Source organism: Nannobrachium achirus, assembly GCF_963921795.1.
Source record: "Nannobrachium achirus genome assembly, chromosome: 7".
Lineage (NCBI taxonomy): Eukaryota > Metazoa > Chordata > Actinopteri > Myctophiformes > Myctophidae > Nannobrachium > Nannobrachium achirus.
The window spans coordinates 39,628,298-39,643,297 of NC_137816.1; the positions used below are offsets into that span (position 1 = coordinate 39,628,298).

Consider the following 15,000-nt stretch of genomic DNA (forward strand, 5'->3'; position numbering starts at 1 on the left):
TATAATAGTGAAAGCACAACATAATGCGTAGTAATGCGTTCCCAGTCTAAATGTGTTAAACCCCCTCCTCCTATGAAGAGCATTCATGGGCGGCCCGCAGTGAATCCTTGTACCCAGGGCCCAGAACTTGGAGCAACACCCCTGGCTCGAGCTCCTTGTGGGCTTCTCTGGACACGGAGCGGAGGAGGCCACATCTGTTGTCTTCTCCTTTGTTGTTGTTGTTTTTCGACCCCTCCCCCACACACACCCATCCTGGCAGTTTGAAAACAATAAAAGAAAAGCAATGTGTCTTGTTGTTCAGCCACTAAATAGCTGTCTGGTTTGTGTCTCCTGAGGTGGCTGCACATCACTGGCTGGCCCATCTATCAGACCAAACACATGGCCCTCAAACCTCCAGGTATAAAGATGATAAATACCTCACCCACTCCCACTGAAAAGGGCACAGAGAGAACGGGGAGGAGCAGGGGCGTCACAAGGGGGGGAAAAGTGGGACAGGGTTACCAGGGCCCAAGGTGGAGGGGGCTGGAATTATATTATACTTTAGCTATTGAAAAATAGCAGATCTGCAAGCTCACAGCGCGGCACCGAGTGCCGTGCTGCGAGCTTGTAGATTTGCTATTTTTGAAAAGTCGTGAAAATGTGTGCAAATCTTTGAATATACAGTATGTATTTTTTAAGCGAACATTTGTAACTCAAACTTTACTTCTGGGGGGTCCCTAGAACTAAATATTTTGAGATGGGTGTCCGTGGCCAAATACATATAATTTTGGGGGTCCTTCAGATGAAAAAGCTTGAGCACCACTGACATAGAAACAAAAACAAAAGGTTTTTTGAAAAACCTTAGAAGGATTTAGAAGACATTTATAGAATCAGGACAAAAATATTCAAAGACAAATTTTCTAGATTTTTCAAGATCTACAAGCTCGCAGCACGACTATTTTTCAATAGTTAAAGTACATTCGTGGGGGGCCCACAGTAAATCCTTGTACCCAGGGCCCAGAATTTGGTGCGACACCCCTGAGAGGGTGATAGAGATAGAGAGAGACCGGCGGGTGATATAGAAATGTAGTGATTGAGAGAGAGAGAAAATGAAAATGGAAAAATGAAAAGAGATTCAGAGTAAGAGAGAGAGCGACAGAGAGCGAGAGCGAGTAAAAAGAGAGGCAGAAAAGTGGAAGCAAAATGTCCTTTAAACACACCTGGCTCCCTGCACTCACCTCCCCTGTGCTTCACTGTTTGATTAAACAGTATTCCCTCCTCAACCTCCTTATCTGGGCTTTCACTGCATGAACAAGCTATCTGCTGGCTGACTGGCAGAGTAGCGCCTGCTGCCTCTGATAGCATTCCACATCGGTTAAGGTAAATAGGAGCTTAACTCAACTGAAACAATTTAAACAGCCTAAATGTGAGCAGATTAAAAAAACTGGCCAAACAACAGGGTTTGAGCGTATATAGGGATGCATCGCTGTCGATTGTGCAGACAGCACTGCAAGAATGAAAGAGAAATATCCGCGCACGGTAGTGCACAGTGTGGAAATAACGTGGATCACAAATTAAAACAGAACAACACAACCAAAACGTCAAATCGAATCAACAGAGCTCATCCGAACGACAAGGCGAGAGAGAGAAAGAGGGAAAGTTGAACAACAATGCAGAGGACATCAGTGTTTGCTGTCTGTACTTGCCAGATTTGTGTGTGTGTGTGTGTGTGTGTGTGTGTGTGTGTGTGTGTGTGTGTGTGTGTGTGTGTGTGTGTGTATCTGTATATACTGCCACATATTAACAATTATTTACATTGCAATTAAGTTATAACTTGGAAATTCCAAACACATGGGCTATCAAAGTGAACAAATAAAAAGGGCAGTTGTGATTGGAATCAGTGTAAACCAGAGGGTGGACATTTCAGCATGTTGATTCTAGGGGTGTGTCATATTGTCACATTAATGACGACTTGATTCTAAAGGCGTGGCATATTGGCATAATAACTAGTCTATTAACTGCCAGAGTTAAAACATCATCAATACTCTGCCCCTGCCAGGATTCAGAGTGTTTTCCACTAACCTTTGTTGCAGTTAAAAAGTGACAAAAAAGAGTGATGCAGTGACAGTTCACCCCCCCGAATGGGCCGATTGTATTCATGCAGACGCTTGACAAAGCCGGATGCACTTTACCACTGAGCCACCCCAGCTTCCATTCCAACTAAGCAGCAAGATAAATAGGCTCCAACTCATTTGATCTAGAGTAGCACTTATTTATGCGACTACAAAGACAAAATGGAAGAGTGGGAACATCCACTTTATTTGATGCTGATTTTAACCACTTAAACCCTCTAGCAGTGGTTCCCACATTTTCACCCTGGCCACAATATGCGATGTGAATGGCATGAACCTGTAGACACCGGAAGTGGCGGAAGTGCTGCGGTTAACAGAAGTTACAGTTAAAAACATATCTTGCAGGAAAAGATATAATGAGAGAGATTTAAAATGGAAAGCCGAAATATTTTAAGATGAGGGTCTGCGGCCAAATACTGTACATGTTAATTTAAATCCTTAACATGAAAAAGTTTGACCAGCTGTCACACTCTACCAATCACAGTGCATGGGCAACTGTGATTGACTACCGGTATACTATGGTAATCAAAAATGAGAGTCTTACTGGTTATGAAATAGTTTTATTTCAGAGCCAGTCCTAATCAGAAAGGGCATGGTGGTGGTGTGGGTGCAGGCAAGCAGGATGGACCTGGGGACAAGTTAACGCTCAGACGCCCCATCCCCCAGTCAGCTGTGGTTTGCTCTGCCCCACAGGCCGTTTCCAGACCGGCCACTCGACTGAGCGACCTACACTGACTGTAACACTGTGTGGCAGGGGGACCCAAAGACAGATGTTCTCTGCCACTGGCATGGTGCTGAAGAGGAGACATTGCTGCGTGTGTGTGTGTGTGTGTGTGTGTGTGTGTGTGTGTGTGTGTGTGTGTGTGTGTGTGTGTGTGTGTGCGTGCGTGCGTGCGTGCGCTCGCCAGAGACTGAATGCTTGAATGGCAGTGTCTGAAGGAGGGAGGGAGGAGGAACGGTGGTGGTAAAAGAAGGAGAAATAAATCAAGTCAAAGCAATTTGTGGCAATGGCTGCTGCAGTGTCATTAGGAATCCTGTCACGCAGCTCCTCTGAGCAGCCAGCATACGCAGGTTGACAGCAGGCCAAAGAGGAATTTTAATTTTTCCCCCCTCTAACAAATCCCACCTCACCTCCTTCTCCCAACTCCACGCACGCACTGCTAATAGTAGCCCTCCCTCCACCCGCCTCCAGCCTCATCCACAGTGTCTATGCCCTACACTAGTTCTGAGTCCGAGCATTCAGTTTTGTTCCACAGTAAAATTGACAATTATTTTATTGGAGAAAGAACGTTAAAGAATGCAAGGAATGTTTCTTTGGTTATCTATATACCGTAGACCAGTGGTTCTCAACCTGTGGGTCGGGAGTCTCGGGACCCCCAGGGGGGTCCCCGAATTATTTTGAGGCGGTCCCCAGATGATTAACTTAATGTGCAACATTGTTTCCTCACTCAACAGTAAACAAACCAACAAATTGTCAAATATTAGAGGCAGAAATTGTGAAAATAGCAGATCTACATGCTCACAACACCTCGCATTGCGAATATAGAACCGTGTCATACAAAATGTAATGCCTCAACTCTTAGTGCTCGTCAGGGTGGGGGGTCCCCAGTTAAAATATGATTATTTTGGGGGTCGCGGCCTGAAAAGGTTGAGAATCACTGATCTATATAGACATCTGACATGCGTATTGTCCTGGAGGTAAATGACCCAACGCACATGATGGACAGCTTGAAATATTTGACTGTACATCACTTGTCAAATCTTTATACCCAAACAGTGGGATGGATCTGTAGACCAAAGATAGAAGAAAGAAACCACTAAAATTAAGAACTAGAGAAGGCATAAATATGATGTTGCGGAGCTGAAAATGGGCTGGTCTAATTCATATTTACAATGATAAGGTGAGCAAAATAGTGATAATACAATGTGTATACTTTTGTCCATTGTACAGCGCTTTGTAACTTTGTTTCGAAAGGTGCTTTATGAATAAAATGTACTTACTTACTTACAATCTCCGCCAAAACAGAAAAGAATAAGAAAGAGATAGTATATACAGTGTACAGAGTTATATACAGTGTACTTATACTGTATGCAGCGTCATGTACAAATAATATGTGACCAATAATGATCTATACAGATACAATTATGTGCATTGTGCAATGGGGAAAAAATAAGCATGAAATTACTTGTCCAAGTACAATTGTTACCTTATACATTAAGGAATTATGGAAAGTATATCAAAGGTATAACTAAAGTATTTCATTATATTATTATATAATAATAATTTTGAGAAACTGTACACACACATGGAAGCATTTATTCTATAATAATATAACTAGCTTCGTTGTTCTTATTTGGATTAGCTCAAATGGCATGCTTTGTCAGAGATTGTGAAATTACCCCCAGCTGCAAGCATGAAGTGTTCAAGCATTTTAGAGTCAATGATATTCTGACCTTCATACAGCCTAAATCATAGCATCGGATTACAAGTACAGCACGTGTTGTACTGATGTTTCCAGATTCCAGTCACATATTTGCTAATGACAGTTAATTATGGATACAGATCATGGGCACATCATTGGCACAAAATTGGGATCAAAGCTGTTCTACTGCTATGCCACCAGAATGTGGAATGCCTACCAACAGTCATGAAAAAGTGTGACTCCTTACCCGCCTTCAAAACCGCTCTAAAAGAGTACCTACAGGTGGCTGCAATTTGTAACTGGCCCCTGTAGAAAAAAAAAAAATCACCAGGAAATGACTGCCCCCCCCCCCCAACTGTTTACTGCACATATCTTTCTTTTTATTACTATTCCTTAACTTTTTGTATATATGATATTTTTGCATATTACCGTATATTATTGTTTGTCTTTACGTGTCGCTATAAATTGAATACACAGGACCTTAAAGAGGCGGTGCCATAGTTTTGTACTTTTTCTGTTTTTCATGTGTCTAGGATGTTGACAGTACTTCATTAGGCCCCCTGGTGTGGTTGTTATGAGCAAGTATGTATTCTCTTTGTATTTGGGGATTCTTCCTGGAGGCTGACACCTTGTGGGTCAAAAGTGCTGATCCAAAAACACAGATAAAATGACATTACATAATCATCCCCTCCCCTTTTACCATTCACGCTACACTGTGGGTGTGGCTAACTTCAGCTGGGTTACCACCCACCATGACAACCAGCCATACTTAATGAACTGGTGGGTGTGGCCACATAAAAACCTCATTTCAACTCTTTCTGTACACTTTTTTGGAAAAGATCTTCCTTCTAGTATAGTCATAATACCTGATAATCATGTTTTAGGGAGGAAAAAAAATCATGGCACTTCATCTTTAATGGAAACAAGCCCTGGGATTATTTGTAGGTATTACATTTAATGTGACTCGGTTCCACAGATAAATGTTGTGAAAATAGCAGATCTACATGCTCACAACGCCTCGCACTGCGAGGCGTTGTGAACATGTAGATCTGCTATTTTCACAATGTCGCCTCTTGCTTACTTAATATTTGACAGTTTGGCCAGTTTGGTATTAAAACAGTCTTGACAATCCTTAAATTGTCACTTTATAAATGTGCAGATACCCTGTATACACTTATGTTGGTTTGTTTACCGTTGAGTGAGACATTTCTTTTACATTAAGCTAATCATCTGGGGACCCCACAAAATAATTTGTGGACCCCCACTTGGGGTCCCAACCCCAAGTTTGAGAGCCACTGTAGTAGTCTTTAAAATTGTTTTCTCGATTGCGCTCTCGATAGATGGACACTTAAAGACAGTAGTGACACATGGATATTGATCTTCATGTAAGACAAAAGACAACAATGGACGAATCAGCTCAACAACAAGAACACGAATGCTGTGAACATTGTGTCCGGCGCTGTGTAAGCAGTGTTAGAGAGCGGAGAGGACATGCTGGTAATAACCCTGCAAGCAGCAGAGCAGAACAATGCTGCATATTTCTCCACCGAGCTGCCACTTTAATGAGCAGATAAAATGGCCACCGTTGAATAATTAATATGCGGGTCCATTAACAAGGCATTAGAATGCATTTTACCTCTTATTGATTTTTCTCCTACTCTCTCTCTCTCTCTCTCTCTCTCTTTTTCTTTTTTTTCTTCCTGAAAACTTTTACTCCATCTGTAGACCACTCTGGGTCTAATGCTGGCAGGGAGTGAAATATGGTTGCTTCTGTTTAAATGTCAGCTTTGTAATTACACATGGAGGCAGGAGCCAGGAGATCCCCAGGCCCGGGGTGTCTGATTTATGGTCAGCACACTGACAGACACGCACACACACGCACACGCACACGCACACAAACACACGCATACTAATTGAGACAGTGTATAGCCAATAACCATGCCTGAAGACTATGTCCTAATGCAGGAGTTCTCAACCTGTGGGTCGGGTCCCCAAATATGATTAACTTAATATGCAACATAGTTTTTTCTCTCAACAGTAAACAAACCAACATAAAGTTGAAGTGTCGGTATCTGCACATTTCTAAAGTGACAATTTAAGGACTTTTTAATACACCTAAAATGACAAATTAAACATTGGCCAAATTGTCAAATATTAGAGGCTGAAATTGTGAAAATAGCAGATCTACATGCTCACTATGCCTCATAATATGAGGCGTTGTGAGCATGTAGATATGCTATTTTCACAATAGAACCGCAATATACAAAATGTAATGCCTCAACCCTTAGTGCTCATCAGGGTGTGGGGGTCCCCAGCTAAAATATATTATTTTGGGGGTCGCGGCCTGAAAAGGTTGGGAACCACTGTCCTGATGTACTGTACGTGCTACCTGGCTGCCAGTGCTGATGCCTGCAACCTGAACTTCGGCATATGACGGTGTTGTCGCACAACCTGAGCGTGTGCACGGTGCGTTGTGAGCTTGTACATCTGCTGTTTTACCGTTGTACGGCGGAGCATAAAACAGGCTTTAACACAGTGCTGTGGCATCCAGGACAGGACAGGACAGGACAGGACAGGACAGGACAGGACACCCCGCTGGTTCAATAGCCTACATACATACCGCCCATCAGTCAGATGCTGGTCTCAGATATCTGCTGGGAAAACCAATCTATATCTGGACGGATGGCGGAGGAGAGGCAAGGCCAGATCAATGTACAGATATTGATACGCGCAGCCATGCAAGGCGACTACACTCTCTCTGAACTCATTCTCCTTCTCTCTCTCTCTTTCTTGGGGAAGATTAGGAATCTAGATCAAGTGCTGAGTAAGGCACCCATGTGTGTGTGTGTGTGTGTGTGTGTGTGTGTGTGTGTGTGTGTGTGTGTGTGTGTGTGTGTGCGTGCGTGCGTGCGTGTGTGTGTGTGTGTGTGTGTGTGTGTGCGTGCGCGCTCGAGTGAAGTGTTTCGAGTGTAGATGAGAGAGATACTGTACTGTAACTGTACACATAGGGCTACCGTTGTTTCCTGTTGAGATTGGCACATTTCCTGGGGCAACCTGCCTAGATCACACATGTGAAACAGGTCTTTTTTCTTTTTTACTCTCAACAAAGCAGTGCATTTGAAACTACATTGCAGTGCACATCCTGGGGTGATCACTGCCTGCTGCTTTTATTTTTTATCTTTGTTTATTTTCTTTTTATTTCGTTGCTGAGTGAGTGAGAGGAAAAAACCTGGGTGAAATCTGCCAATCTCAACAGGAAACAACGGTAGAACAACTGTGGAGAGAGAGAGAGATGGACAAAGAGAAAGAAAGAGCAAGAAAGAGGGGAGCTAAAGAGAGAGAGAGAGAGACAGCATTCAGAGGCATGGGGATATCTCCACTGATCATCTCAGTAAGGCTGTGAAGTGAGCGGGTCAATAATAAATACCTCCCATTACACCCCAGTGTAGCGCTGTACAGTGGGCACACCTGCTGACTGCCTCATCGTCCTTAAATTACACTGATGCTCTCACACTGGGGGCTCCTACACTGTACACCACACGTGCAAGCACACGCGTACTACAGCACACACACACACGCGCACGCACGCAAGCACACAGAATACATTTTGGGTGACAGTGCAGTGTTTCTCTCTCTCTCTCACTGATCTCTATTGCAGTGGTTCTCAACCTTTTCAGGCTGCGACCCCCAAAATAATCATATTTAACTGGGGACCACCCCACCCTGATGAGCAATAAGAGTTGAGGCATTACATTTTGTATGACACGGTTCTATATTGTGAAAATAGCCGCTCTACATGCTCACAACGCCTCGCGTTGTGAGCATGTAGAGGGGCTATTTTCTGCTATTCTGCTATTTTCCCAATTTGTGCCTCTAATATTTGACAATTTGGCCAATATTTAATGTGTCATTTTAGAGGTATTAAAAAGTCCTTAAATTGTCACTTTATAAATGTGCAGAAACCCTATACACTTAAACTTTATGTTGGTTTGTCTACTGTTGAGTGAGAAAACAATGTTGCAAATTAGGTTAATCATCTGGGGACCCCCCAAAATAATTTGGGGACCCCCCTGGGGGTCCCGACCCACAGGTTGAGAACCACTGCTGTACACCACACGTGCAAGCACACACGTACAGGCGCGCGCGCGTGTACACGTACACACACACACACACACACACACACACACACACACACACACACACACACACACACACACACACACACACACACACACACACACAACCCAATACATTTTGGGTGACTCTCTCTCTCTCTCTCTCTCTCTCTCTCTCTCTCTCTCACCGATCTCTATAGAGTAACAAAGTCATGACGTCACTCGTTCATTCCCCGGTTCGCGGAAGTAATTTCTCTATGGAGAATAACATTGTGTCATCTTAAAATCGTCTCATATAGGCATTGTGGTCCAAAAATAAACAAACGGTCTCCGCGATATTGTCGGGGAGGTCGCTCTGTATGGTTTGTGAGAGTCAGTCACTAATATTTGATACAGTTTGTTTCTGGCGAAAATGTAATTCTGCGACAGTAACATTAGCGTTTTCTCACCATCAGTTGATTCTTCATATATCCATATGAGTCAAACCGCTGAGATCATTTGTTTATGTTTGGAACACAGTTCTTATATGACGCAATGTGAAAAAAGTCTATGGGAATTCAGAATGGGGGGAAAAAACGTGAACCAGGTAGGATGTGTAAATTCTGTCAAACTTCGTAGTTCTATTGGGGTCTTGATTTGAAGACAGGCTGTCCCGCCAGGCTGGCCCGCCCCTTCCTCCCGCTCCTCTCCTCTTCAGAGGGACGGGGCCTGACATCCAGGTGTTTTATAGTATTTGTGGCTCTGATCATCCATCAAGCCGATCGATCACTCTCCCTGCAGCTTTTATTAATGATCTTGTCAGCCGGCCCGCTCCCGGGTGCAGCCGCTTGTCCAGAATGATAGATCATTAGCTAGTCCGCCTGCTATTTATTCTCCCATGACCTTGTCTCTCCTCATCGCCGCGCGGGCCAAGTTATGAGAGCGAGATCATGATAATTCGGTATTGATCCCATTATTTATTTGAACTCATGCTTGTGTTCCAAAAAAGTTTCAAGTGGAGCCCAAATGCAGACGCACACAGTGGTGTACAGAGTAGATTATCATCGCACCACCGTGCACGTGCAGAAACCAGACTAGCTCCAGCAATCACATCAAAAATAATCACACCCAGTGTGAATTGACCGGTGCCTTAGGCTACTTGGAGGTAGGTCACCCAGTGGTATTGCAGGCCGTGCTGATACATATGGACATACAGACATACACACTCGGTCAAACATTGGAGCGGCAGGCACCGCTCAAAAAGAGACACCTACTTTAAGCAGAGTAAAAGATTTCTGCAGGAACTGCTTTTCTAGTTAATGACAGTGTTGCTTGCCTAAAATAAAATAACCGATCTACAAGCTACAGTACATGGGATGAAGCGTGTATTAAGAGAGACAGAGAGAGAAAGAGAGCTACAGGAACAGTCAGGAGGAGTTTAATGGGAACCAAGCCTAAGGCTGAGCCAGCACGGTACAGCTAGCTGCAGAATAAACATGAGCTCCATGTAAACATCTTGGATCTACTGGCACCAGTAACACACATAACGTCAGGCAGAAACCTTGTATCTCCAAGTTTCAAATGTGTATGTTTTTTTGTAAAGTAAAGCCCTGCTTCACCATACAAGGCCGTCGCACTGCGAGGCATTGTGTGCTTGTAGATTGCCTTTTTTTTTCTTTTTGGTTTTCACTAGTTTTAATCATTTTTAAAATGATAAATGTAAAACGAACGGTTTTGGACATACAAGGTTTTCACCCGACAACAACGATATCCTGGTTGTCTGGTGAAAACCTTGTATGTCCAAAACCTTACTTTTAGCAATTTAAAATAGTGAAAATAGCCAATCTACAAGCACCCAACGCCTCGCATCGCACCTTGTAGATCTGCTATTTTCAATCTATGATGCAGGGCTGTTACGAAAAACATACTAATTTGAAACTTGGAGATACAAGGTTTCTGCCCGACACTGACGATATGCAGGCGTGCCCGACTGCCCGTGCATGCACGCACGCACGCACACACACACACACACACACACACACACACACGCACTGACCTAGTGTGGGTTTGGGCTCATTGATGTGTATGTGTGCCTGTACTCAGGGTGTCCCTGGGGCTGAAGAGCCTGGCCTGTCATCCAGCCATCATTCCACTCTCCTCTCAGCTCCACCAGCTAGCCACTGGCTAATTGCAATCGGTCTATGCACTGCAATGAAAACACATGTATGTTATTGTTATAACGTAAATGCTCATGATAGAATAAAGAATAGTCGGACGTGCGACTCATGTCACTGCCATTGAAACAATTCCATCAAACAAATGAATGGTCTGGTAACTGATCTCTGTCTCGCTGTGCCTCAATCAGTGGGACGACTCAGACCTGCTCATTATGCTGAGTAAATGTAAGGAAGTTAGTTTTCACTCAGCTAGAATCAAGAGAGCTTTCATGTGAGAAGAGTGTGAAAGAAAGACGAGAAGCACAGAATATAAAGTGCAGAGAAAAGTTACACATCATACATTTAACCCGATCCACAGTGAACCACTTGGGTGGTTATGCCATACGAACAATGATAAAATAGACGATCCACAAGCTCACATGTCACATTGTAGATCAGCCATTTTCAAGATCTTTGCATTTGCAAAATCTTCACCTATAATGACACATCCAAAATAGGGACACCATGTTGAAAGTGGTTTTAAAAAGGTCTTAGAAAACATCTACAGTTTGTCTTTGAAATATCACACTAATTACTTGCGTCAGCAGAGCGTGCAAGTACTGCGTTCGGCTGCGTATGTAGGTAGGTACTGTAGGTAGGTAGCCATGTGTGTTTAAGCCCGTAGCCCAATCAGGGACCAGCATTTCTGGCAACGCCATCATTAACAGCCAATAAGGGCGCACAAGTAGGGTATGGCCTACTTGTGTACAAGGCGGGCTCACTTCACACTTTACACCAAACATTACCTTCCTGAAGAATTCCGTCGTAACTATTTATATTCTATATTGTGATGTCATGTGAAGCTTGACCAATTCTCTAATCCAGGGGTCTTCAACGTTTTCAGTCCAAGGACCCCTTAGTCGAGAGAGAGATGAAGCCGGGACCCCCACAACCCATAGATACCATATATTTTCATCGTTTGACGGCACAATCATCGGTATATTTTGGATTCATGTCAATGTGTGTTTCCAGATATTTAACCACTTGAACCGTCAAAACTTGATCTTTCTCTCAGTACTTAGTCTGCTCTTTTCCTCTCTATACGAAACCTCTTTGCCGAAAATAGACGATCTACAAGCTCACAACGCCTCGCAGCGAGCTTGTAGATCTGCTATTTTTGGCTACGGTTCTCAGAATATGGATGCTAGGGTTCAAGTGGTTATTAGAAAAGGAGAAAAAAAAGCTTCTATCATACAAAGATTTGGAGGACCCCTGTAGTAACTCTGAGGACCCCCTAGGGGTCCCGGACCCCTTGTTGAAGACCCCTGCTCTAATCCATTACAGATCCATCTAAAAAAAAGTAGAATATTGTGTAAAAATCATCATCCCAAATCATTACTGACTGTGGAAACTTCACACTGGACTTCAAGCAACTATGACTTCCTAAGGTTGACATTTCTATATTATAAATCCTTGTTTTCAGTGGTCTTGTGTAATATTTTGAGATATGGAATTTTGATATTCAAGAATTTAAACAAAAAAGGTTTTGAATATTTCACTGCATGCGCAATGTAGAATATATGAAAGTTTAAAAATTGTTATCTTATTTCAGAAGAAAATGAACTTTTACACAATATAGACCAGACTAGAGTATATATTCTTTTAGATGGATCTGTATATTGTCCAATCATACAAGGGAAAATTGCAGACTTCTCCATTCTGAAATTTTCGCTATTCTATGTAATCAAATACTTATTTTCCCCACACACAAAGTCACATATTGGCACGGTTAGCACTCAAAAACAACTGACTTTTCTTACATGAAGCAGTCTGAAAAGTGGAAATCATCCATGACTTTGCTGCCGGAATGTAAAGTCACGGCGGGCTAAAACGGATGACGTCACCTTTTTACCTTCAAAGCGCACAAGAACATTACTGTAGGTGAGATATCCCTTTGTTATCACGGTGAAACATTACCAGTTTGTTCAGACCCCTCGCCCTTCTCCCCGGGCGCCATCTCTCACGCGTATACGCAGTCTCCCCTGGTGTCCCCCATAACCCACCCTCCAGGACCCTGGGGCCCAATAAGCAGCCATCTGCAGACAACCCTCTTCCACCACGCTCCAACAAACACCAGGCAGAGCGGCAGTGCATGTGTCTGTGCGGGAAAGAGAGAGGGAGAGGGAACGAGAGAGGTGGAAGTAGTTCAAGGGCACGAGTACTCCATCAAGCTAGAGTCCTGGGAATACCCATCCACCCTCCCCACGTACCCCCGCCGCCCCCCCATGCGCACGAGCACTCAAACCCCTTTACCTCAGCCCCCCCCATCTGAGTGCAGCCTTGACCCTGTTATCATGTCATCCTGCCAAGCCTCCTAACTAGCGGCCTCTCTCGACTCATGACCACCTATCCTCGGCCGTGCCCCCAGTGCTCCACTGGCTTCAGCTTTCCGTTTCCAAACCTCTTCCCTGCCACGGCTACGGCTTCCATTTGTGGCGCCCCACCTTGCCTCGCGGCCCCCCAGATTCCCTGGCCCCGCCGTGCCCTTGCACGGAAAAATGGGTCCATTTTTAAAAGTTGTTAAAGTTCAATTAACAACTTGGGATTTTGCAGTGTGCCCTGTTCAGTGGTGGACAGTAATGAAATACATTTACTTGAGTACTGTACTTAAGAGTATCTGTACTTTACCAAGGCAAATATTGTAATTTCATGAATTAACTACTCAAGCTGCATTTTGAAAAGCAAGCACTCCAGTACTTGCAATTTTGACAGAGTAACTTTCACTTGCAGTCAAGTAATATTTGACAAGGAGTATTTATATTTTGAATCAGGTACCTGGGTTGTGCACTTTGTCCACCACTGGCCCCGTTCCCAGCTCTGGTGTGGGTGGCGGGGGATGGAGCCTGTCCTCTGGTGCTCCTGCAACCCAGCCTGCTCATCCATCCTGGCCTGCCAGCCCACAGATCGATAGCTCTGCTCTCTTAATCAGGTCTCTGGTGACTGTGGGTGGAGGAGAGATGTGTGTGTGTGTGTGTGTGTGTGTGTGTGTGCGTGTGTGTGTGTCTGTGTGGACAGTAGGAGGTATTGGCTGGGGGATTGCACTTGTGTTTCTCTCTCTCTCTCGCTCTCCATCGTTCCGTTCTCTCAAGCTGCTCATCATGACTGTTTATCTCGACAGTGTTTCGCTCGTAACGGATTCCTCTGCTTTTGTCTCCGACATTGCGATTTACGCCTGACTGATGCGATGCCGCTTGAGATCCGAATACGGATTAAAAAAATCCAGCTACAGTGTGCATTTTAACCACTTATATCTGCATTGTTTCGATGACACTGTTTCTAATGACATGCCCAAAATAGGGACGGTAAGGCATGGTGCAAATGAAGTTTAAATCGCTTAGTGGCGGCATGCCAGGTCTCGTTCCCCGGGATAATTCGCTTGGTCTGGCAGGTCCCGGCAGTCCCTCTTCCATCTGCCCAGACCTTGTGGGGAAGACAGACATGGGTTATTGTAACGGGGACGGACCAGAAATGAGGCCGAACAGGGATGGGCGGTGAGAAGCCCGTCAGATGGAGAGTGGAGCATCCAGCTGTGGTGTTGCTTCCATCTAGCAGAATCTGCCTTCAGGCTCTCTGCACACCTGTGTACCCACAGCTGCAATGCACATGCATGCGCATTCACTCGCATTGATACAGCCACACAACACAAGAAAGGTTTTGATGGGATGCAAAACTTCAAAATATCAATCAACAAAGATATATGAAATATATATTCTTTTTATTCTGCTGCATTAACCATTTTGAGTGCATTGGTAGGAACACAATTAATAAAAACAAAACAGTGTATACTCATTGTTTCTCTGCATACGCCCAACTTCTGAGTTCTGGGAGACCTGATGGCACTTATTGCTATGGATACCATAACCCAGGGGTCTTCAACGTTTTCAGGCCAAGGACCCCTTAGCTGAGAGAGAGATTAAGCAGCCTCACAGGTATAGTAATACACAACCTTTTCAGAGATTCCATATAGTTTCATCGTTTGACAGCACAATCATCAGTGTATTTTGGATTCATGTCAATTTGTGTTTTCAGATATTTAACCACTTGAACCGTCAATACTCTTTGCCGAAAATAGCTGATCTACAAGCTCACAATAGATCTGCTATTTTTGGCTAATGTTCTCAGAATATGGATGTTAGGGTTCAAGACAAGTGGTTAA

At 44.0% G+C, this 15,000-nt stretch overlaps 2 protein-coding genes across 2 annotated transcripts in view; both read right to left on the minus strand.

Annotated features, from left to right (window-relative positions):
- Positions 1-13,727, minus strand: part of cdh15 (cadherin 15, type 1, M-cadherin (myotubule)) — a gene marked incomplete at both ends in the record, with an annotated part of 56,220 nt that extends 42,493 nt beyond the window's left edge. Inside the window, 2 exons of the mRNA XM_080730221.1 lie at positions 12,848-12,942; positions 13,620-13,727. Of these exons, the coding sequence (XP_080586347.1) occupies positions 12,848-12,942; positions 13,620-13,727 (203 nt within the window). The remainder of the gene's footprint in view (positions 1-12,847; positions 12,943-13,619) is intronic.
- An 815-nt stretch (positions 13,728-14,542) lies between these two features.
- acsf3 (acyl-CoA synthetase family member 3) overlaps positions 14,543-15,000 on the minus strand; it is a 45,527-nt gene continuing 45,069 nt past the window's right edge. The window contains exon 9 of the mRNA XM_080729998.1: positions 14,543-15,000. This exon is cut by the window's right edge and continues 1,153 nt beyond it. The gene's annotated coding sequence lies outside the window, so the exon portion shown is untranslated.